The 23,862-nt window shown below is 34.4% G+C and overlaps 1 protein-coding gene across 5 annotated transcripts in view; it reads left to right on the top strand.

Moving 5' to 3' along the window:
• Positions 1-23,862, top strand: part of LOC129753378 (uncharacterized) — a 202,755-nt gene that overhangs the window by 157,591 nt on the left and 21,302 nt on the right. For all 5 annotated transcript variants that reach the window (XM_055749225.1, XM_055749216.1, XM_055749199.1 and 2 more), the window contains exon 3: positions 45-257. In XM_055749225.1, the coding sequence (XP_055605200.1) occupies positions 45-257 (213 nt within the window). The remainder of the gene's footprint in view (positions 1-44; positions 258-23,862) is intronic.

Raw genomic sequence — 23,862 nt, forward strand, 5'->3', positions numbered from 1 at the left:
AGTTGTGTTAATTTCAACCAATGTCTTCTGGTTTTTTTTCGCAGTGCTAAATGTGGCCGCCGGCAAGGCCCCGATGCAGATTTCGACCGATGCGTCCGGCATCCCGCAGAAGGCAATCGACGGTTCGACGTCCGCCTTTTTCTCGCCCGAGACCTGCTCCCTCACGAAACCGGAACGCGTTCCCTGGTGGTACGTGAACCTGCTCGAGCCGTACATGGTCCAGCTGGTGCGACTGGACTTTGGAAAATCCTGCTGCAGTAAGTACATTTTTTGTTTCGATGGAAAAGAAAAGTTGATGCTCCGGCAACAATGTGATACATAGTTGGGGTAAAAATGTGAAAAATAGATGAAAGAATTTGCATCGATAGCATCCGAAATTACTCAAGATATTTTTTGCAGTGTATGATATGCATTGAACGAATTGTCGTTTTCTCACGTCGTTCTTCATCCTTAAAATCGAAATGAGAATGGAAACGAAAACAAAATTTTAAAAAAAATGGATAAAGAAGAAATAATTCATCAAAAAAGTTACCGTTGCAAAATCTTTAAGCGAAAGAAAAATGCTATAAAATTAAAAAATATAAGTTCAGAAATCTACAGATTTACAAATCTACAAATCTAGAAGTCTACAAATCTATAAATCTATTAATCTACTAGTCTACGAATCGGCAAATCTTCAAGTCTACAAATCTACAATTCTATGAATCTACAAATCTAAACGTCTTCAAATCTAAAATCTACAAATCTCCAAATCTCCAAGTCTCCGAATCTCCAAATCTACAAGTCTACACATCTACAAATCTAGAAATTTACAAAGCTACCAATCTACAACTTCACAATTCTACAAATCTTCAAATCTACAAATCAACCAATCTCCAAATCTACAAATCTATGAATCTTTTAATGTACTAGTCTTCAAACCTACAAATCTACTAAAATACAAATCTCCAATTCTAAAAATCAACAGGTCTACAAATTTAGAAATCAACAAATCTAAAAATTTACAAAGCCTCAAATCTAGAAGTCTACAAATCTATATACCATTAAATCTACTAGTCTACAAATCTTCAAGTCTAAAAATATAAAAATCTACAAATCTAAAAATTTACAAGTCTACAAATTCACATGTCCACAACTCAACAAATTTACAAATCTACAAATCTCCAAATCTACAAAACTACAAGTCCACAAACCTACAAAACTACAATTCTACAAATCTACAAATCTAAAAATCTGCAAATCTACAAATCTACAAATCTACAAATCTACAAATCTACAAACGTTCCAATCTCGAAATCTACAAATCTTTAAATCTAAAAATCTACAAACCTATGAATCTTTTAATCTATTAGTCTACAAAACCTACAAATCTACTAAAATACAAATCTCCAAATCTATAAATCTACAAAATAAGAAATCTACAAATCTACAAATCTTCAAATCTTAAAGTTTACAAATCTACAAATCAAGAAGTCTACAAATCTAGAAGTCTACAAATCTACAAATCTACAAATCAACAAATCTACAAATCTACAAATCTACAAATCTGTGAATGATTTAATCTTCTAGTCTACAAACCTACAAATCTACTAAAATACAAATCTCCAAATCTAAAAATCTACAAATCTTCAAATTCAGGAATCTACAAATTAATAATTTTTCAAATCAAGAGGTCTACAAATCTATATATCTAAAAATCTACTAGTCTAAAAATCTGCACATCTTCAAGTCTACAAATATACAAATCTACCAATCAGCAAATCTAAACGTCTTCAAATAAAAAATCTACCAATCTCCAAATCGCCAAATCTACAAATTTACAAATCTACAAATCTACAAATCTACAAATCTACAATGCTACAAATCTACAACTTCACGAACCTACAAATCTACAAATCTACAAATCCACAAATCTAAATATCTACAAATCTATAAATCTCCAAATCTACAAATCTACACGTCTACAAATCTACAAATCTATGAATCGTTTAATCTACCAGTCTAAAAACCTACAAATCTACTAAAATACGAATCTCCAAATCTAAAAATCTACAAGTCTACAAATAAAACAATAACAAATCTACAAATTTACAAATCTTCAAGTCTAGAAGTCTACAAATCTATAAACCTATAAATCCACTAGTCTACAAATCTAAAATCTTCAAGTCTACAAATATTAAAAAACTACAAATCTCCAAATCTACACCCATAGAAGAGGTTGCAAAAATCCAATGCCTTTTTAGCAAATCTCTGTGCCGATAATGCTCTGAAATGTGCACTGTGCCGAAGACGGTATGTTTGAAAAACCGTAACTGGCATAAGGACTCGGCTCCCAACCAAAATGATGACCACTACATTCAAGCGAAACAAGAAAAACATTTTATGGGATTTCCTTCCTATTGGATAATTCATCCCAGAAACAAGAAAATAAAAACTAAAACCACAGCGCTGTAGTGAGAATCGAACTCACATCACCAATTGTATCGTCTTGCCAGTCCGACATTCTAACCAGTGTAGGGGAGAATGGGGATACATGATCCCCTTTTCTTATTTTCACCATATCTTTCTGGAAAAATTTAGCAACTCGCCGTCTTTGACATTTTCTGAAAGCTTGTAACTTCAAGTTTCTATGCTCCAAAAATTAGATAGATACTTGAACCCGTTGATGAACTAGAAGCATTTTCGTGGGAGTAAAAAAATTGCGATTTTTTTGAAGTTAGGGGAGACTTGATCCCCTATTGAAGGAGACTTGATCTTTTATTCAGGAAGCCCTAATCCTTGTATAAAAATCAAACAAAACCCCAAGATAGAATGTTAATTGACTATTTTGGTCATGTTTGTTCTCATTTCACAATTTATAGCAGACATAACAAGAAAATTCTATAACTTTGTCTCAACGTTAATAACATTGCATACTTAAAGGCGCTTTTTTTATAATTAAGAGAAAATTAATCATTTTTGCTCTTTACTTCTGACAATTGTTTGATAAATATTAGTTTTTGGATAAATATTAGTAATTTCGTATTCACCAATCATAACGATCAATTCAGAAGAAGAACATGCCGTTTGGAAGGGGGATCAATTGTACCCAACTCTAGGGGATCAATTGTACCCATAATCAACATTATAGAAAACTTTTTCTGAAAAAAGTTGAGAGTTTTCCATTGCTTTGAAAATATGGCATAATGAAGTTCATTTTACGCTCGAACGATTGATACATTGGAACAAATATTTTTTTTCATAATTTTCCCATGAAAGGAACATTTTAAAGTGATGAAAAAAGATATTCAAGTTACATTTTGTGAAATTTTTCAAACAAAGTTCAATTACTCAAACAATTATTTTGTTAAAATTTTTTAAACTACAAGCATTGTTATTTTGCTCATTTTGACACATTTTTCTAGAACATTTGATCTTTGTAAGACATTCCAGTTTCGAGATATAGCTAAGGAATCAAGTATCCCCAGGGATCAAGTATCCTCATTCTCCCCTACTATTAGAGCTTCATGCAGGATGAGGTATATTTGTCATAGGCTTTCTGTTACCGATCAATCACAAAAAACGTACAACAGCGGCTTCCCGGCGTTTGGCCTCCTTTCAATGCATTCCTTTGCCTTAAGATGGAAACGGGAAAGGGAACGGGAGTGAAGGAACGGGAAACCCATTGAATGAGAACTGTGCTTTGCTTACTGCCTGCTATTACATACACACGCTACATATACACAGCTGCTAAAGCCGGGCAGCTTGGCCGGTGTTGTTTGCCTGTGAATTGAAGGAATGTTTTTGTTGTTGCTTTTGCTACATACACACGCACAGCTTAGCCGTGTTTGCCGGTTGATTGAATTAGAAGGATGTTTTTGTTGTTGCTTTTGCTACATTCACACGCACAGTGCTCGGTTCGCTGGCTGCCTGGTGTTGGCCGGTATTTATTTCCATCCTTCTTCGGCTTGTGATGCGATGGGGAGGGACGCGAAAACGTTTTTATTTTGTTTCATTCAGACATACGCAATTCGGTTGCGCTGGGAGGTTAATGCCGGTGGGCGCAAATCGAATCAGTGCCGGTCGCGTTATCTTCTTGTACCAATGATGCTATGAAATTGACTACACGCCATTGGCACAGAGGCTGAATTTTGGGTGTACAAATCTACTAGTCTACAAGTCTACAAATCTACAAATCTACAAATCTATAAATCTACAAATCTACAAACCTTCAAATCTCCAAATCTTCATATCTTCAAATCTACAAATCTACAAAACTACAAATCAACAAATCTACAAATCTCCAAATCTACAAATCTCCAAATCTACAATTCTCAAATCTAAAAATCTATAAATCTGGAAATCAACCAATCTCCAAATCTTAAATTCTACAAATCTATAAATCTTTTAATCTACTAGTCTACAAACTTTCAAGTCTACTAAAATATAAATCTTCAAATCTAAAAATCTACAAATCAACAAATCTACAAATCTACAAATCTACAAATCTACAAATCTGCAAATCTACAAATCTACAAAACTACAAATCTACAAATCTACAAATCTACAAATCTACAAATCTACAAATCTACAAATCTACAAATCTACAAATCTACAAATCTACAAATCTTCAAATCTCCAAATCAACAAATCTACAAATCTAAAAAACTACAAATCTACAAATCTACAAATCTACAAATCTACAAATCTACAAATCTACAAAACTACAAATCTACAAATCTTCAAATCTACAAATCTACCAATCTCCAAATTTACAAATCTACAAGTCTACAAAATCTACAAATCTATAAATCTTTTAATCTACTAGTCTACAAACCTACAAATCTTATAAAATACAAATCTCCAAATCTAAGAATCTACAAATCTAAAACTTAACAAATCTTCAAATCTAGAAGTCTACAAATCTACCAATCTCCAAATCTACAAATCTATAAATCTTTAAATCTACTAGTCTACAAACCTACAAACTTACTAAAATACAAATCTCCAAATCTAAAAATCTACAAATCTACAAAATAAGAAATCTACAAATCTACAAATTAACAAATATTCAAATCCAGAAGTCTACAAATCTACAAATCTTCAAATTTACAAATCTACAAATCTACCAATCTCCAAATGTACAAATCTTCAAGTCTACAAATCAACAAGACTACAAACCTACGTATTCTTTTAATCTATTTGTCTGCAAACCTACAAATCTACTAAACTTCAAATCTCCAAATCTACGAATCTACAATTAAAAAAATCTACAAATCTACAAAATTGTCAAATCAAGAAGTCTACAAATCGACAAATCTACAAATCTACAAATCTACAAATCTAAAAATCTACAAATCAACAAATCTACAAATCTACAAATATACAAATCTACAAACCTACAAATCTACAAATCTACAAATCTACAAATCTTAAAATCTACAAATCTACTAGTCTACAAATCTACAAATCTACAAGTCTGCAAAACTACAAATCTACAAGTCTACAAATTTTCAAATCTACAAATCTTCAAATCTACGAATCTTTAAATCTACAAACCTTCAAATCAACAAATCTTTAAATCAAAAAATCTTCAAATCTTTAAGTCTACAAATCTACAAGTCTAAAAATTTTAAGTGTACTAAACTTCAAATCTACAAATCTTCAATTTTTAAAACCTACAAATCCTGAAGCCTACAAATCTATTAATCTTAAATCTACAAATATTCAAATCTATAAATCTACAAATCTACAAGTCTACAAATTTTAAGTGTACGTAACTTCAAATCTCCAAATCTTAAAATCTTCAAATCTACAAGTCTACAAATCTTAAAATCTACAAATCAACAAATCTACAAATCCACAAAACTACAAATCTATAAGTCTACAAATCTACGAATCTACAAGTCTACAAATCTACAAGTCTAAAAATCTTCAAATCCACTAATCTTGAAGTCTACAAATCTACAAATTTTCAATTCTACAAATCAACAAATCTACAAATCTACAAATCTTCAAATCTCCAAATCTACAAATCTACAAATTCACAAAACTACAAATCTACAAATCTACAAGTATACAAATCTACATATCTACAAATCTTCAAATCTCCAAACCTACAAATCTACAAATCTACAAATCCTCAAATCTCCAAAACTACAAATCTCCAAATCTACAAAACTACAAGTCTACAAATCTACAAATCTATAAATCTTTTAATCTTCTAGTCTACAAACCTACAAATCTACTGAAATACAAATATAAAAATCTTCAAATTTACTTTTTAAGAAATCTACAAATCTACAAAATTACATATCTCCAAATCTAGAAGTCTACAAATCTACAAATCTACAAATATTTTAATCTACTAGTCTTCAAACCTACATATCTACTAAAATACAAATATCCAAATCTAAAAATCTACAAATCTACAAATCTACAAATCTACAAATCTACACATCTTCAAATCTCCAAACCTACAAATCTACAAATCTACAAATATTCAAATCTACAAATCTACAAAATTACAAATCTAAAAATCTACATATCTACAAATCTACAAATCTACAAATCTGTAAATCTACAAATCTACAAATCTATAAATCTACAAATCTACAAATCTTCGAATCTCCAAATCTACAAATCTACAAATCTTCAAATCTATAAATCTTGTAATCTACTAGTCTACAAACCTACAAATCTACTAAAATACAAATCTCCAAATCTACAAATCTACAAATTTACAAATCTTGAAGTCTACAAATCTACAAATCTACAAATCTGCAAATCTACAAATCTACAAATCTACAAATCTACAAATCAATAAATCTACATATCTACAAATCTACTTATCTCCAAATCTAGAAATCTACAAATCTATATAAAAAATTGAAATTTTTATTTTAATGAAAAGAGACTTAAAAATGCATAAAACGTCAAGATCTAGTGTAATCTAGGAAAAAAAAAATTTTATTTAAAAATTGACTTTCTGAGACTTTAACTGTAGATATAATTTTTCACTGTATGAATTTTTTGTTCCAAAATGACAGAACCATCTTTCTGAAAAATTATGTTTCCAATGCCTTAAAAACATTCAAACGGTTAACATGTCATTTGGAGCGATTTTCAGTTTTTTTTATTAGGCAACTCTGGAAAATTCCATATAAAGCCCCAATTTTCCGAAAGTGATCCCAGAAAGTCGATTTTTGTCCAAATCTTTTTCTTCGAGATACCGCCAGATCTTGACGTTTATCATTAAAAAAATTACGATTTTCCCGATTTCCTTGGGTCCTCTCTTATGTGATTTTATACGGTTGAGCTCTTCGAGGCACCCTCAAATCAAGTCCGATTGAGCTGAAATTGAACAGATATCAGTTTTGTGAGTCAATCTACAAAATGTATACGGTCGGATTTCGATACTCGACATGACCGTTTTCTATGCAAACCTAATGTAGATTTTAAACAAATTAACAATTAATGAATCGAGAAATCTAAAAAAAACTCCATCTGGACAACACGTCGATAATTTGGAAAATCAAGAATTCGATTTCAACAATGCAAAAAATAGCAAAAACAGCCAAAAACCCCAAGAATTGTCGTAAGCACGACTACTCGTGTCCACCTTATTAAGCTCTCCTGGAGAGCTTGCGTGAAGCCAACACGTCTTAACTGTGGATTGGACACTCATTTGTTTGAAACAACCGTTACAAGAATCCTCTTAAGCCATCACATAAGGTATGTTCCTCGAAAAGTATGTCCGTGTTAGTGACGATCACTCCTGAACGCTTAACGCAAAAACCATCAACTCAGGAGTAATTTTATGAATGGAACTGAAAGTTTTCGTTTGGTGTTCGCGTACCTTCAAAGAATGGGTTTGACGGTCGCCATGTAAAAAAAACCTTCGATGTGAATTCATCCATATCCACTTATATATGCATCATCAGAACTAATAGCATAACACTATGTTGTAAGACCTGCATCAGATGGATGCATTAAAATGTGTGTTCCTCGAATTGTTTTCACTTTCCTCTGCGGAAGCAATGACGATCTACGAGCGCAAGCTCCAGATAATTACAATTTCTTCAGGCTCCGATTGTAGCTACTCCATTGATCTGTGTACGCAAAAGCCGCGCGCAGCTTCTGACTTAACAATAATGAATGCAGTTTTGAGGGGGTTCGTCGACCTTTGTCGAGCAAAATATTCCGTGGATTATTAAAGCATCGAATAATTGTGCAGTGAGGTGTGTGTGCGAGTGAGTGCGGGGCAAAACCTCGGAACATAATAAATAAATAAATATTAAACCGTTCGCAAGTTCAAGTTTTTTTGAGCGCCACATATGAGTGCTTTCAGGCAAGCTCATCAAGCGCAACCCGAACATCGGACGCAGACACCCGACATTCACCTCTAGATGCAGCCGTTTGCATTTGGAAGGGTATCTACTAACTAGTTCGGTACAACTACTACCACTTCTTGCGGGTGCCTTTAGTGGAAACCTTCCGAGTCCAACTCTTCACACATGGAATCTTGGGCTGTTGCTTTCGGAAGCAAACATAACCTCTCCAAAGCGATCCGGTCCGTTGGTTGGAACCTTCGAACCGCGTCCTCCCAAGGCCTCATCTTTCTCCTGGCCCCACACAATCAGTCGTAATCCGAAACATGGTCTGAAAAAAAAATAAAAACTAAAAACATTCCACAGACTCAACAACTTCTACTTGACAACAGCAGCAGCGAAACTTTCACTTTGCGTCCGATTTGCTAGTAGATATTCCGCATCAGCTCGGAAAGACCATCCAGAAAAGCAGGATTTTGGGTACAAGTGTGCTGCGCAGCTAAGTATTGCGCATACACTTATAAGCAAAGTCGCCTATGGCCATTCCGGCCGCCGATGGTTGTCGAATCTGTAACGTAATGGGCTGCCTGCATCTCATATCAGGATTTGGCTGCCGCCGCCGCCGGTTTCGGAAATGTTGGTGGGCACATAGGCATTTCACATGAGCCCAAAAGACAAACATAGTAGGCCTACTAGCAGTTAATGACAAGTCGCCAAGGCACGTGTTTATGGGAGTCATCGCGTTTGGTCTTTGTGGGGCGATGACGTGGGGAATAGAGACTTTCCCGTGGACTGATCAACTTGAGCCTCGGAGAACGTGTGGCCAGGGGACCCAATCAATAAAGATCCGGTGTGAAGTCGAATCGAGAGAAGGTATGTTGGTCGACACCTCTGTTCGAGTGGTTTGTTTTTTTTTTCGTACAATCTGAGCTGAAATGAAGTGTTGTAGCTGAGAGTGGTTTCTTATTGGATTCCAATCAGACTATCTCCAACATTAGCTTCCGATTTATGAGGTTACGTCAGATGTTTTAGATAGACAATCAAAATCTTCGAAATTAAAGTACGTTATCCTAAATAGGTCGTTTGTTGATAGCTTACTTTTTTGTAACCTTTCCCACTTTTGAGAGAAGATGAAGATTGAAGAAAATTTAAAAATTGTTCACGTCAATAACAATTGATAGTGTAACTACCGGAAGCGGTTAAAAACGTTTTTAAATTAACGCTGATGTGGACAATTAAGAAAACAGGACGGAGAGAACTTGAGAAACTGATTTTTGAACAAGAAACAGCACCCTACGCACCCACAAATCATAACCTATTCCGCTTGGAGGTGGAATTTTCGGTATAAGATTCTTTGCCGGACCGGCATTAACAAGCTTTCTATTTGATAACTGACATTGTCCTCCCAGCGCAACTGTATTGCATATGTCTGAAAGAAACGAAGTAAAATATATCCTATATTCTATCACCAGACAAAGCAGGATGGAAACAATCAACCAGCAAGGATATTGTCGAATAATGTACCGAGTGCTGTGTTTGTATGTAAACCGGAATTAGAAAAAAAAATTCTTTGTTTCCAACCGACGGCAAAAAACTACCAGCCAAGATGAGCTGTGCCTGTGTATGTAAACCGATCGGCAATAGAAAACAGTTTCTAGTTTCTTAATACCACCCCATTCCTCTCCCATTCTCATCCCTTTCCCATCGAAGATAAAGAAGGTTGAATACAAACAACCCCCTGGCAACTTGACGTTTCCCATACAAATCGCGTGTGCCAGTTTTTTCTGGTTCTCTGGTTCTGTCAAATCGAAAATCGAGCTACTCAACATGTCGGAAGGACCCATATTGAAATATGTTTTCTGTTACTGGTTCAATAACTAAAAAAAAGTTTGGAATTTGGAACTTTTTGTTATGTTTTATGTGAATTAAGTGAATCTATTTTCAAAAGTTTAGTCTAAGAAAACGAGTAGAGCGTTAATTTGTGTGTCCTACATAAGGTATAAAATTTCTGGACTGCTTTAAATAAATAAATTACTAATATCCAGTAGTTTTTTGGGACAAGTTTACCTTCCACCGAAACTGTTGAAGACACTCAAGCACAGTAAATGTAAAATACAACATAACCTTATCAATCATTAAGAGATTGCCATAAGTTGCGATGCATATGAACATTTTAAAATAACAAAACAATCACATTATAGCAGAACTTTTGCCATTTTATAGAAAACTGTTCCTACACAATATATAAATCGGTAGAATATTGAACAAGATTAACAATTTTGGTTAAAACTTTTTTTTATTCCTTCGAAAGTTATGAATTTGCCTGATTCGCACTACATTTAATAGTGTTCCCTTTCCATATGCATGACTCGGAAAGTATGTAAGCAAGCGGCACACATGCGACATCTGCGATTTTGAAACAGACACACGAAACTCGACCGAACTGTCAAGTTGCCAGGGGGTTGAATACAAACACCGACCAAACGGCAGACGGTTAATGCAGTAGGGTAAAACTGTACAAAACGCACCAGCTAAGCATAATTGCTATTTATAGCGATACCAATCATTTAAGAACCAAATTGAGAGTTGACAACGATTCAAGGATGAAATCTACGTATTATCGAAAAGAAAAAATATGATAAAAACTTGATTTTGACTATATTTTTGTAAAAAAACTAAAACAGCCAGAAAACAAACCGCGGGGTAGAACGCCAAAACTAGTGGACAGAACGCACCAAACAGGAAGGGTGGTAAGAAATAGAACAATGATTATACGGAATGTAATTATTGAAACACCAAATGTTTAATTACATGTTCATCGTAGTTTTGTAAACTACCATTTTTTGGCTAAAAATCATTTAGTATTGCTAAACTGATCGAAAATTTCGCTTTTCAAAATACACTTTTTAATATCCTTATATATAAAACGCCTTCAAGTAGGCAACGAAATTCAATTTTTTCGACTGATATAGTGATATCGCGGCAAACATGGCGGCCGATAATTTTTTCGAATCGAATATTGGTGCACCGTTTTAACTCGAACAAGGACGAAATTTGTTATAATTATGCAATGTTATCGTCATTTTGGAGTCAGCAAATAAAAAGAAAGGCATTTTGTTTTGATATTCGGGTTTTGTCAAAAGTAAACAGCATTCAAAATTTAGGCGTAAAACACGTGGTCTTGTGGGCATTCTGCCCCAATTTTCATATGTTTGATTTTGGATAAAATTTGTAGGAAGTTAATAAAATACAACAAAATATTTATAGTCTTCCGAAAAAGCACATGAGTGGTAAAACGATAAGCTGTAGTTTGATCAGATTGCGCAAGCTGTTTTACCATAAAACCTTATATGTAACTTAAGAAAAATTACAAGTTTCACGTTGATTCCATTAATTTCTCTGTTTCTAGGAACTAAAGTAGATTTTGTGAACTTTTTATCTATTGAATGATGAAAAAGCTTGTTTACTACAATAAAAATGAAGAAAAGCATCATTCGAGGCCATAGGTTAGTGTATATTTGAGAAAGAATGACATGGGCCATTTTACCCCGCTGGTGCGTCGTGTACAGTTTTCCCCTACGTTTTTTTTGGTAATCGGCTAACCGACTCAGATAGTGCACTGGGTATGATATTGGACTGGTAATCCGAGATGAGATGTTGCAGTGAGTTCGATTTTCACTATACATTTTTTGCGATGAATTATCCAATAGGATGAAAATCGCATAAAATGTTTTTCCCTGTTTGCTAAATAGGCATTAGATTTTGGCAACCTCTTCTATGCCTATAAATACAGTATGATCCTTAAAAAAAGCGAAAATCTGTCATCGAGGTTCTAAAACACTTTTCTTGGTATAAACATGACCAAGGACTAAAAAAATCGTATTCAAATCGGAGCAGCCAAGAAACAAAACCGCGCGTAGTTCACAAAAGTTCTGACCACAGTAGGTTCGCGACTCAGCAAACACGTGATTGTAGGGGATTTTTTTCAAGGGGAATCCGATCGCCAGAAAATCGTGAGCGAGCCGTGGCAGAAAACCTCGCGAACCTCGCGATTCTGGTTCGTGAACCAAATTGGAAAACGCATTGCACACTTGATGGTCGTGTTTTCCGTTTCGTTATTTTGTCTCCACATGGTTGTTGATTGCGCCAAATGCAACGCGTGGACAGATGAAATAAATCGATTTTTCAAAGTTTTCATAACAATTTCTTGAAAATAATTTACAATGTTGTAAATTTAAACGATGTTTATAATTTGTGAATTGAAGTTTGTCCTTTCTGATGTTAAAGAACGTCAAATTTGGCAAATTTGTATATAGAGTTTCGAAAGGATGCAATCTGGCCCAGTAACAGATAGAAAAAATATTGATTTAATTATCCGAAGGATAAAAAGTTCCTCCGCATCCTAAAAAGATGTATGGGGTGGGGAAAGGATAAAAAAAATACAAGTCCAATCTAGAAATGTGCTACTTCGGCATCTTAATTGTATACCCTTTGTTACTTTCAAGTTTCTTCCGAAGTTCAAATTGAGGAAGTTATATAAGTTTGGAATTTCAAATTTCATGTCATGGCAGAAAAAAGGAGGCATTAACCGTGCGATGAAGTTTTGAAAGCGAGGGAAAACCATTAAGATAATTAAGAATTTCAATGTTAACTCATTGCGGACCAAATACAAGATATCTTGTTTTTTCGCTTGACGCGTTTCCGAGCCTGAGAAACCGGGCAATTTTAAATAAAAACCTAGCAAAATTCGGGCAAATAATTTTAAAAATGTCCATAAATCCGAGCATTATCTGGGCTTTTTTGTTCATCAGAACTTATCGACAGGTTTTGAATCGTACTTTAAGATCCAAAACACTTTTCATGATTATTTTTTCTCAAAAAATTCCGTTTTGGAGGAGTTTGTTATTTTGATTTTCCAAATAAAGTGAATATAAACGGGCAAAATCCGGGCATTTTTCAATGAAATCTATTTCAAAATGTTGTATTGAATGTCCAGGTAAACCCGAATAAAACCGGGAAATCGGATAACATTAGATAAGAAAGAAACGCTATTTCTTCAATATTTTTTTTTTCAGTTTATGAGCAGATAATAATGACGAATAGCAGGAAAAAAAATCAACAAGCTCAATCAAAGGAAATCCAGGCAATAAACGTAGATTTCAAATCCATGAGTTTGATCAAGATCAAGTTCAAAATTAATGTTAAAGATGACTATAATTGAAAAATTTGCATTTAAATTTTTGAAAACTGCTTTTTTACTTCTGTTTTGAAATAAAAAAGATCTTTTTTTAATTCAACTGATTTGGGTGCAACGAAATATTGGTGTATTGCAATAAACTATAGCAATAGGGAGTATATGATCTCAGTTGAAAATGCATTTTTTAACGTTTTCATCTAGTTTTTCACGTTTCAGCCCGTTAGGGAATAGGCTTTTCAAGTGTCTGAACACGGAACAATAATGTAACCTCCATATTATAGCTATTTTCTATGGTTAAATAACCGTTTTCCTTAAGGTGGCCATTATGCCCCCATCTCCCCTACGATTTGCGATTGATATTTCAAATTCCTAATTTCAGCTGAAAATCCGAATGATGAACAAAATTTTAAAACAAATAATTCAATGTTCACGATTTAAAATTCATTTTTGAAAATTCCTTTTCTGGATTCAAAATTATACAATTGATTTAAAAAATTAGGATTGAAAATTCTTTCTCATAAATTCTCAATTTCATATTCGTGATACTGAATTTGAAACTGTAGGGGAGAATGAGGATACTTGATCCCTGGGGATACTTGATTCCTTAGCTATATCTCGAAACTGGAATGTCTTACAAAGATCAAATGTTCTAGAAAAATGTGGCAAAATGAGCAAAATAACAATGCTTGTAGTTTAAATTTTTTCACAAAATAATTGTTTGAGTAATTGAACTTTGTTTGAAAAATTTCACAAAACGTAACTTGAAGATCTTTTTTCATCACTTTAAAATGTTCCTTACATGGGGAAATTATGGAAAAAATATTTGTTCCAATGTATCAATCGTTCGAGCGTAAAATGAACTTCATAATGCCATATTTTCAAAGCAATGAAAAACTCTCAACTTTTTTTAGAAAAAGTTTTCAAAAATGTTGATTATGGGTACAATTGATCCCCTAGAGTTGGGTATAATTGATCCCCCTTCCAAACGGCATATTATTCGTCTGAATTGATCGTTATGATTGCTGATTATGAAATTACTAATATTTATCCAAAAACTAATATTTATCAAACAATTGTCTGAAGAAAAGAGCAAAAATAATTAATTTTCTCTAAATTATAAAAAAAAATAGCGCCTTTAAGTATGCAATGTCTTCAGCGTTGAGATAAAGTTATAGAATTTTCTTCTTATGTCTGCTATAAATTGTGAAATGAGAACAAACATGACCAAAATAGTCAATTAACATTCTATCTTGGGGTTTTGTTTGATTTTTATACAAGGATTAGGGCTTCCTGAATAAAAGATCAAGTCTCCTTCAATAGGGGATCAAGTCTCCCCTAACTTCAGAAAAATCGCAATTTTTTTACTCCCACGAAAATGTTTCTAGTTCATCAACGGGTTCAAGTATCATTCTAATTTTTGGAGCATAGAAACTTGAAGTTACAAGCTGTCAGAAAATGCCAAAGACGGCGAGTTGCTAAATTTTTCCAAAAATATATGGTGAAAATAAGAAAAAGGGATCAAGTATCCCCACTCTCCCCTACAGTTTAAATTCGAATTCTGAGTTTTGAAATAAGTTCTACGAATATTTGAATCTAATTTGTGGATTAAGAATTCCCAATTCAAATAGTAAAGTGTGACTTTTTCATTCAGAATTGAGTCATCAGAAGATCACAATTCTAAAATCAGGATTCCCTATTCCAAAATGAACTTTTGAATTTGGAATAAGCAATTTTCAATCATTAATTTGTTCATTCCAAACTCTATGCAAAGAGTGAGAAAATATAAATTTTAATAGCAAAATTCGTATAAGCGGATTCAGAAATGTTAAAATAAAATCTGGAAAACAAACTCCGTACTTACACTCAACCTCTACTACAGAAATGTAGTGTAGGCTCTAAGATTTGATTTGATTATTTATTCCTTAAACGGTTGTTAAAGATCATTATTAGGGCCTTCTTGTGTCTATTCTAATCCATAATTTTGTAAAAAAGCTTTGTTTAATTCAATTGACCGCCCAGGAGTTGACATGGCGAATGAATTTGATTTAATATTTAGAGTTTCGTTAATCATAAAACGCTGTAAGTTATCAAAAAAAATATTTTTTTTAATTAACTTAAAAATAAAACTGAAATATTCCATACAATAATTGAACGAACAGTGGAAAATGAAGAACTTCCTGCTGCTGCTTGAAGCACAATTTATTACCCGTACGCGTACCTAAAGAGACGCACAGCCTGCCTACGGAAGAAAATCGAATAACCACGCGTTCCCTTCCAAAAAAAAGTTCATGAACCTTTTCGCTAAATGGTTCGTGAGCCAAAATCGCGGGGAAAATTTTCATGTATGTTACGATTTCCACGAGCGAGACAGGATTCAAAATCCAAAAAAAACGTCTGTTGGTTGGACTGCCTCGCTCGTGTTTCCTATGGCTCGCGAACCTAAGGGATTTTTTTTCACAGCCTGCTCGCGCTTTGGCGAACCTTTACGGGTAAAAATCGCAGACGAGCGGGAATCGCCACTCGTGTACACGATTTTATTAGTCCTTGAACATGACTTAATTTTTGCAATTCATTCATGCATGTAAACAAACATATTAACACATTAAAGACCGTGAAGAAATCAAAACCCGAAAACACGGAAATTTGGCATTCTCTATTGCAGAAACGACTGGACCCAATTCTACAAATTTAGTATCTTTGAGTTTTTTATTGAGTGTTGTGCACAATAATGTAGAATGAAGTTTTTTTTACAAAATCTATCGCATTTGATTGATGCTTCTCAGTGAAGCGAAGGAAATATCTCGTTTTTGATCCGTAATGTGTTAGGATACAATCCGAGATATTAACCAAACAGTAGCGCTACAAAGTGCTCCATACAAGAGTTTAAAGAATTTGGGAAGCTTTTAGGAATAGGCGTATAATCAAAAGGGAATTAGCTCCTAATGTTATTTTTTAATAATTATTGGGCAAAATTTTGTCATGAAAAGGTACTTGCAAGACACGCCGATGGAAATACATTCGATTTTATTACAAAAATTTTCCAAAAATGTGCAAACAGCTCTAACATAAGAGCAGACATTCCAGAAGTGCATTTTTCATAAATAAAATATCACTCGTAAATAAATCTATAAAAAAATCTAAGTCATTTTAAATCATTCTTCCAAATCAGACACTCCATTGATTCCAGAAAAAACCTTCAAATTTGTTACTTTGCTTAACAGAAAACAGGAGAAAATTCCAGTTTATTCAACCAGGTTTTTTCCTTGTTAGAATGCTTTCCAAAACAGAACTTTCGTAAATTTAGCTTACAAATATCTCCAACAATTTTTTTTTTGAATGAATGTTTTTGTGAAAATATCACTTTTTCATTCAAAAACTTTTAAAATACTTAGGTGCGTTTTCAATCGCAAGAAAAACACCAGGTTTTGAAACTCAATTTTTCGCTTAGTAGCTATCAATATTTTTTTCAAAAATTATTTAAAACACTAGAAGAAGACCTAAAAGTTGATTCTACTTACTTTTTAAGAGATCTCTGAAGTAAAAAGCAGTAGTAAAATGAGTTTTAAATTCATCGAAAATGTACAACACAACAAAACCGTTTACCTTTTTTCCTAACTACAAAACGTCAAACATTTACCTGGCATCGCGGATAACTCGATGTGTCCACTCTTATTCTCAACTGCTCTCTTACGGCGAGATCTGAATCGAGAGCATAACTTCGCAATCAGAGTTGCCAATGTGCTAGGATGATTTTTCAGGATTTGCCTGATTGTTTGAGCCCCACCCTGATAACCTGATACGCCTCCTTTTTTCCCGATTTTTCAAAAGAAGCCTTATTTTGCCTGATTATCCTATTATCCTATGATATATTTCAATAAACAGAATAAAGTAGGTACATTTTAACCTTTATCCGTCCTAGAGTGTCAATATGACACTATTGAGAGCTTTGAGGTTGGTATTCTTTTTTCTGTCAAAAAGTCCTTTTAGGTATCAAGAGTGTTAATTTAATACTTTTCGCTTTAAATTGTCATATTTTGCTTGTTTCTCAACCATACAAATTGAACAATTTACAATTTGTACCAAATGTATAGCTTTGTAAACTTTATAACGTAACTCAAATATGATACTCAGACAATATTCAGTTTCAATCGCTGGATTTTAAGATATTCAAGGTTAAGATATTAAAAAAAAGCAGTCGATCAGCTACCAATTGCATAAAAGTTTTTTGCATAGTTCATTAGAAATCTGATGTTGAAAGCTTAATGTTGGACATATGGTTTTTTTAAGATTATGGTCACAAAAAAAATTTAAAACAAAAGTGTAAAACTGTACTTTTCAATCGATCAACCGCCGAAATTAATTCAGTCACTGCAGAAAATTTTGAATGATGGATTAAAAAAATAGACGTAATTTTGCAGATTCTGGCGCCATTAGAAAATACGAAACACATATTTACTGAATAAATTTTAAAGGTAGCTTTTTCTTTAAAAACTATTTGTCAATATGCATTTTTTTCTGATTATTCTAAAACCTAAATTTTCCTCTCACTTGATTTGGAGTATGTAAGCGCAATATTTTTGCAATAAAATCAACTCTATCTGTCGAATTTTCAAGTTGCCTATGCACTACTCTTTGTAAAAATATAAACTAAATTTGTAATCATAATTTAATTTGAAATTTCAATTTTAATATCTGATCGAGCTTTAAAAATGAAATGTGGAAATCTAAATGTTTTGCAAAATATGAACCATAATAATAAATTTGGAGTCCGAATCCAATTTCTGATGTGTAACAGAAGATAAATTTGAGGACGTTTAATGTTGTTTATTTTCCAATCCTCTATGGCTATGCATACAATGCTCATCCAATTTATTTTCAACCCAACCGTGTCGAGCTCTAAATTCATGGAGAATTTTCACCATCAAACGCAAAAACGAACTGGCGACATTTTATCAATAAACACAGCAATAATAACCTCAACAGTCTGAAATAAGCGGAAATTCAACCTTTTTGAGAATGAGCAAAGATGTTCCATGAACGTTCATATTCTCGAATAAGTTCTTGTGACTAGTGTGCTTGAAATTTTAGAGCGATTCTTTGCTCCCCTCACTTTTATTTTTTTGTGAATTTGGTTGATGGTTGGATTTTTCGTACAGTTGTATTTGTATTCTTACTTTTTTTTATTTTACTTTTTCATCACCTATTTTGGAGCCATGATGAGAACGTTATTCATAATAAATAGTAAATTTTACTAAATTGAATATTTAATTTAATAATTTAATTTATTGTTAATTAAAAGTTCATTGAAAATGTAAAGCCCAGTTTAGCTTGAAAAGCGTGAACAAATACACAAGCACACTCAAATGCTATTACAGCAATCATCGAGCTGAATCGATAGATGCCAAGAAAAAGGGGTCTAGATCTCATAATTTATGATATCACCATGATCGATAACTAAACCTTTTCGTAAGAAAGACAAAAAAAAGTCATCGGTTCGGCTTTTTTATTTAAGCCTGATTTATCATGATTTTTTTAGTCACAGATTCCTGAATTTTGGAAATGTTGGCAACCCTGCCTTTGACAACCTCAGAGATGCAAGCTTTCAGAGAATTGACACTTGGGTTCACAGGCCTGCGCTTGAACATAACAAAGAGTCGAGTGGGTTCAAATCCAGATTGCTCGGAAGCAAAAGATCCTACGGATAAAATTTCATATTCTCCTCCATATTTGAGTCCGTTTCAAGATATGGTATTGGCTCCATCTTGTTGGAAAACAACATTCTCAGGATCACCGGGGTTAAGCACCTGATTCTGCAAAATGTCCATGTAGACTTCAGTACCTACTAACTTTAACTCCATCTTCAAAGAAAGGGAAGGAGGGGTAGAACTTTTTCAACAATATTTTGGCAACCGTTTATTGTTTTACTTGTCCACTTTACTTTGAAAGCCTGGGCATGTCGAAAAAATTCGGGGAATCTGGAATGCTTACCTTAACCAGGTTAACTGGAATGAAAAAATAAAAGACTTTTATAATAAACACTCCAGAATTTTAACCAGCCAATATCCGGGTGGAAATCATTCAAAATTATGAGTTTTTACAGCTTTGCCATATACGCAACTGATAATCATCTAGTATAGGATTTGAAATACGAATTGAACCTGCGTAGAACTGCAGGTGCAAAATGATTATTTCAAGGCAATAAGTTGAACTCATTTTCAGTTTCTTCGTATGATCAAAAAATTATGTATTCTCCTATTGCTGCTCTCTTGCATCGTTTTGGTCTAAATTTATAAGCCTCAATATAACGATGATGTAATTTTAGATCATAAACGATGTTCCATTTTCGTGCAATTGACGTCAATTACGTCAATTGACAGATTATGGTTAAAGCTAATACACAAAAATCGCCAAAAACAACCCAAAACAGACTCCTTAAAATTTTCGCATTTTTTATGGGTCCTACTGTATTTATCGATAATTTGAAAAAAATATAAATGGCCAAAAGTTATTGCGTATTTATCTACCAACATTTTAGACGACAAAGTGTGGAATGCTTAATTACGTTGTTATCTTATCAGATAACAGAGATATCTGCTATGTATATCGATTGCATGATTTCTTCCGCGAGAATTCAAATAGTCATCCAACTACCTTATTAACCATTTAACCCCAAACATAAAATGGGGCCACCCGATGCTGTTTCTGTTGATCGATAATGGCAAAAACTCCCCAGCTAATCACGATTATCGAGTAAGCAAATCATCGTCCAAACAACGGCAACGGATTGCATAAAATCGCCCCCTCTTCCCCACGCTGCCAACCAAAACTCGCGAAACCGGATGAACGGAACAGATACTTTGGACTTATTGGGGTGCGCAATAACTCATAACACCGCAGCACCGGCCAAATCTTAGCGCTGAGCTGAGAGCGAAAAAGAAAGATAGAAAAAAATCCACTTACGTCACCCACGACTGCTCTGCGCTGCGCCTCGTGAATTTTACCACAAGCATGAGCCAGCTAAATACATGAGCTAAATGAAGAGCCTCCAACCAAACAAACGACCAATTTCCGCTCAGCTACACATACCCTAGCTCTAGCCAGGCCTAAATTGAGCGGGATCTCTTACTGGAAACAGAAAAAAATGAAAGATCACTTCTCCTCATCCATTCGATTGGCTGGTGGCAGACTTTTTAGTGTTTTTTTTTTCGTTCATTTGTTCCAAAGTGGGGAGGAAGCTTTCACTTTCTATTTGCGATTGGGGCAGTTTGGCGCTGCGCCCTGAGTCTCGTGGCTTGTGTTCGCAAAGATCGAACAACCGTCGTCGTCGACCGGACCACCCCAAATGGCGATCACGGAGAGATTTCAGAGACGTGGAAAAACGCGGATGACCGTTTGCTGCAATTGTTTTGCCAGCTAGAAGTCGATAGGTATACGAGAAACGAAAGACTTCAACTCGCGAGGAAGCGACGAACTTCGGCCCCCTTCCAAGCCCACTTGTTGGTTTGTTTAATGGTTGTTTTGAGTATTCGTATTTTCTTCTTCTTCTTCTTCTGGGATCGGATCCGCATTCGATGACTAACTCCGGTTATGAAGCCATAGGCCATCATAGGCAAGTTGGAGGAACTAAAAATTATGTGAACGACAATTGAGGAATTCCCACAGTTATGACATTTCACTGACCAATGACCTATTGATGTCTTGGTGTAGATTTGTGTTGCCGATATTGTCGAAGACGTAATTCTGTTGGATATGATAATGTTGTTTTGAGACTTTTTTTTTTTTTTTGAGACATCATCTTCAGTTCGTCAGTTTGTTTCAATTTGTTTATTCTTAGTTTTTTACTTAGAATTTCGTTGCATCATGAAGAAAAAATAATACAAATTTGAACACCGCATCAAGCTTATCTTGAAAGAATACATTGAACTGTAAAATTCTTCGAAATTAGTAAACTTGTCAAGCGCCTTCAAATGGTTGCCCTAACACGGATATCCTTTTGAATGTTTTTTTTTCTGCACAAATACGAAAGAAAATACAGTGTTTTCATCATCAGGGATGAATAAACCCCTAAGGTTTTAAAATCCTGGAAAAAACCAAAAAACCTCCTGCATTAAAGAAAAAAGAAATGGAACAGTATTCTGCTGCTGCTTAAGAAGTTTTCACTGCTGATATGGATAAAAATCTACTCCGAAGATCAGATTTAGATCCAAATTCTGATCAATGGGGATTCTCAGGTTGGGGATCAGAATCGGAATCTTTTTTCATCATCTCAATCCGGAATCAGGTTTCAGTATTAGTATACATAATATCTAGAATCCAGAATCAGAATTCAATATCAGGATTTATGTTCATTAGACTGCCCCAAATTTGTATGAGAAATTTCAAGCTAGTGAAATGTTATGTGCTGCAGGCTTAAATTGATCCTAGGCCTAGTACAAGGTCTCATGCCAAATTGGGGCCAGATCGGATCACGGGAAGGGGTCGCTCAATGAGCCTAAAGTTTGTATGGGATTTTGGGACATTTTGTTCGGAAGAAACATGAAAATCTAGATTTCATGAATAACTGTGATCCCCTTCGGCCGATTTCTTTTGAAAATAGTTTTTTTAAAAGCCTAAACTATGACAAATATTTCATCCGAAGACTGCATTTCGATTCGACTTATGATAAAAAAAAATTCCTACCGGTGAGCCGTTGTATCTTTTTCGAAAAATTAATGATATTTACGGCTTATGTTCTTTCGTTCTTTGATACCTCATGTTTCTCTAATTCTTTCCATCACCTACGAAAAAAAAAACTTGTCAACTTACTTTAAATTAAAAAAACATTTGAGCTGTTATCTCCTATATGTGTACATTTGTGATTGTTTAGTTCAAGCTTTCTTGAAGCCTTCCTCTCGACACGCCTTTCCTAATTTCAAACTTTCTTCTCGACTTATATCATAGTTGAATCTTTTATTAAGCTGTTTTTTATCTCGCTTGACTTTCAAATTTAAATGATGTTGTGGTTGTCCTTATATGTTAGCTTCCAGACTCAACTCATAATGTTCAATTTGATAAAATATTCCAGCTCGACCAACTTTTTTTCACAAATTCCAAGCTGTCTTCTCGACTCGCTTTAAATTTCTGATCATCAATTTGATAAGATATGTCCTCCCGACTCGCTCAATTTCCAATAATTTCTTTTTCAAGCTGCTTTGTTTTCCCACAAGATAAAACACTTAGACTGTCCTTTATCTGGCCTTCTGATTTCAAGCTATCCTCGCAACCCGTTTGAAATTATCGATACTTTCAGGCTGTTCTCTCAACTCGCATTTCAATTGCAAGCTGTTCAATTTGCATGAAGTTTCTATCGATACGTTCAGGCTGTCCTCTCAACTCGCCTTTCTTTTTCAAGCTGTCCTCTTAACTCGATTGAAACTTCTATCGATTCTTTCAGGCTGTCCTCTCAACTTGCCTTTCGATTTCAAGCTCTCCTCTCAACTCGCTTGAAATTTCTATCGATACTTTCAGGCTGTCCTCTCAACTCGCTTTTCAATTTTGAGCTGTCATCTCAACTCGCTTGAAATTTCTATCGATTCTTTCAGGCTGTCCTCTCAACTCGCCTTTCGATTTCAAGCTGTCCTCTCAACTCGCTTGAAATATCTATCGATTCTTTCAGGCTGTCCTCTCAACTCACCTTTCGATTTCAAGCTGTCCTCTCAACTCGCTTGAAAATTCTATCGATACTTTCAGGCTGTTCTCTCAACTCGCCTTTCGATTTCAAGCTGTCCTCTCAACTCGGTTGAAATTTCTATCTTTACTTTCAAGCTGTCCTCTCAACTCGCTTAAAATTTCTATCGATTCTTTCAGGCTGTCCTCTCAACTCACCTTTCGATTTCAAGCTGTCCTCTCAACTCGCTTGAAATATCTATCGATTTTTTCAGGCTGTCCTCTCAACTCACCTTTCGATTTCAAGCTGTCCTCTCAACTCGCTTGAAAATTCTATCGATACTTTCAGGCTGTTCTCTCAACTCGCTTTTCGATTTCAAGCTGTCCTCTCAACTCGGTTGAAATTTCTATCTTTACTTTCAGGCTGTCCTTTCAACTCGCTTGAAATTTCTATCCATTATTTCAGGCTGTCCTCTCAACTCACCTTTCGATTTCAAGCTGTCCTCTCAACTTGCTTGAAAATTCTATCGATTCTTTCAGGCTGTCCTCTCAACTCAACTTTCGATTTCAAGCTGTCCTCTCAACTCGCTTGAAAATTTCATCGATACTTTCAGGCTGTTCTCTCAACTCGCCTTTCGATTTCAAGCTGTCCTCTCAACTTGCTTGAAATTTCTATCGATACTTTCAGGCTGTCCTCTCAACTCGCTTGAA

This window comes from Uranotaenia lowii, chromosome 1 (assembly GCF_029784155.1).
Source record: "Uranotaenia lowii strain MFRU-FL chromosome 1, ASM2978415v1, whole genome shotgun sequence".
Classification (NCBI taxonomy): Eukaryota; Metazoa; Arthropoda; class Insecta; order Diptera; family Culicidae; genus Uranotaenia; species Uranotaenia lowii.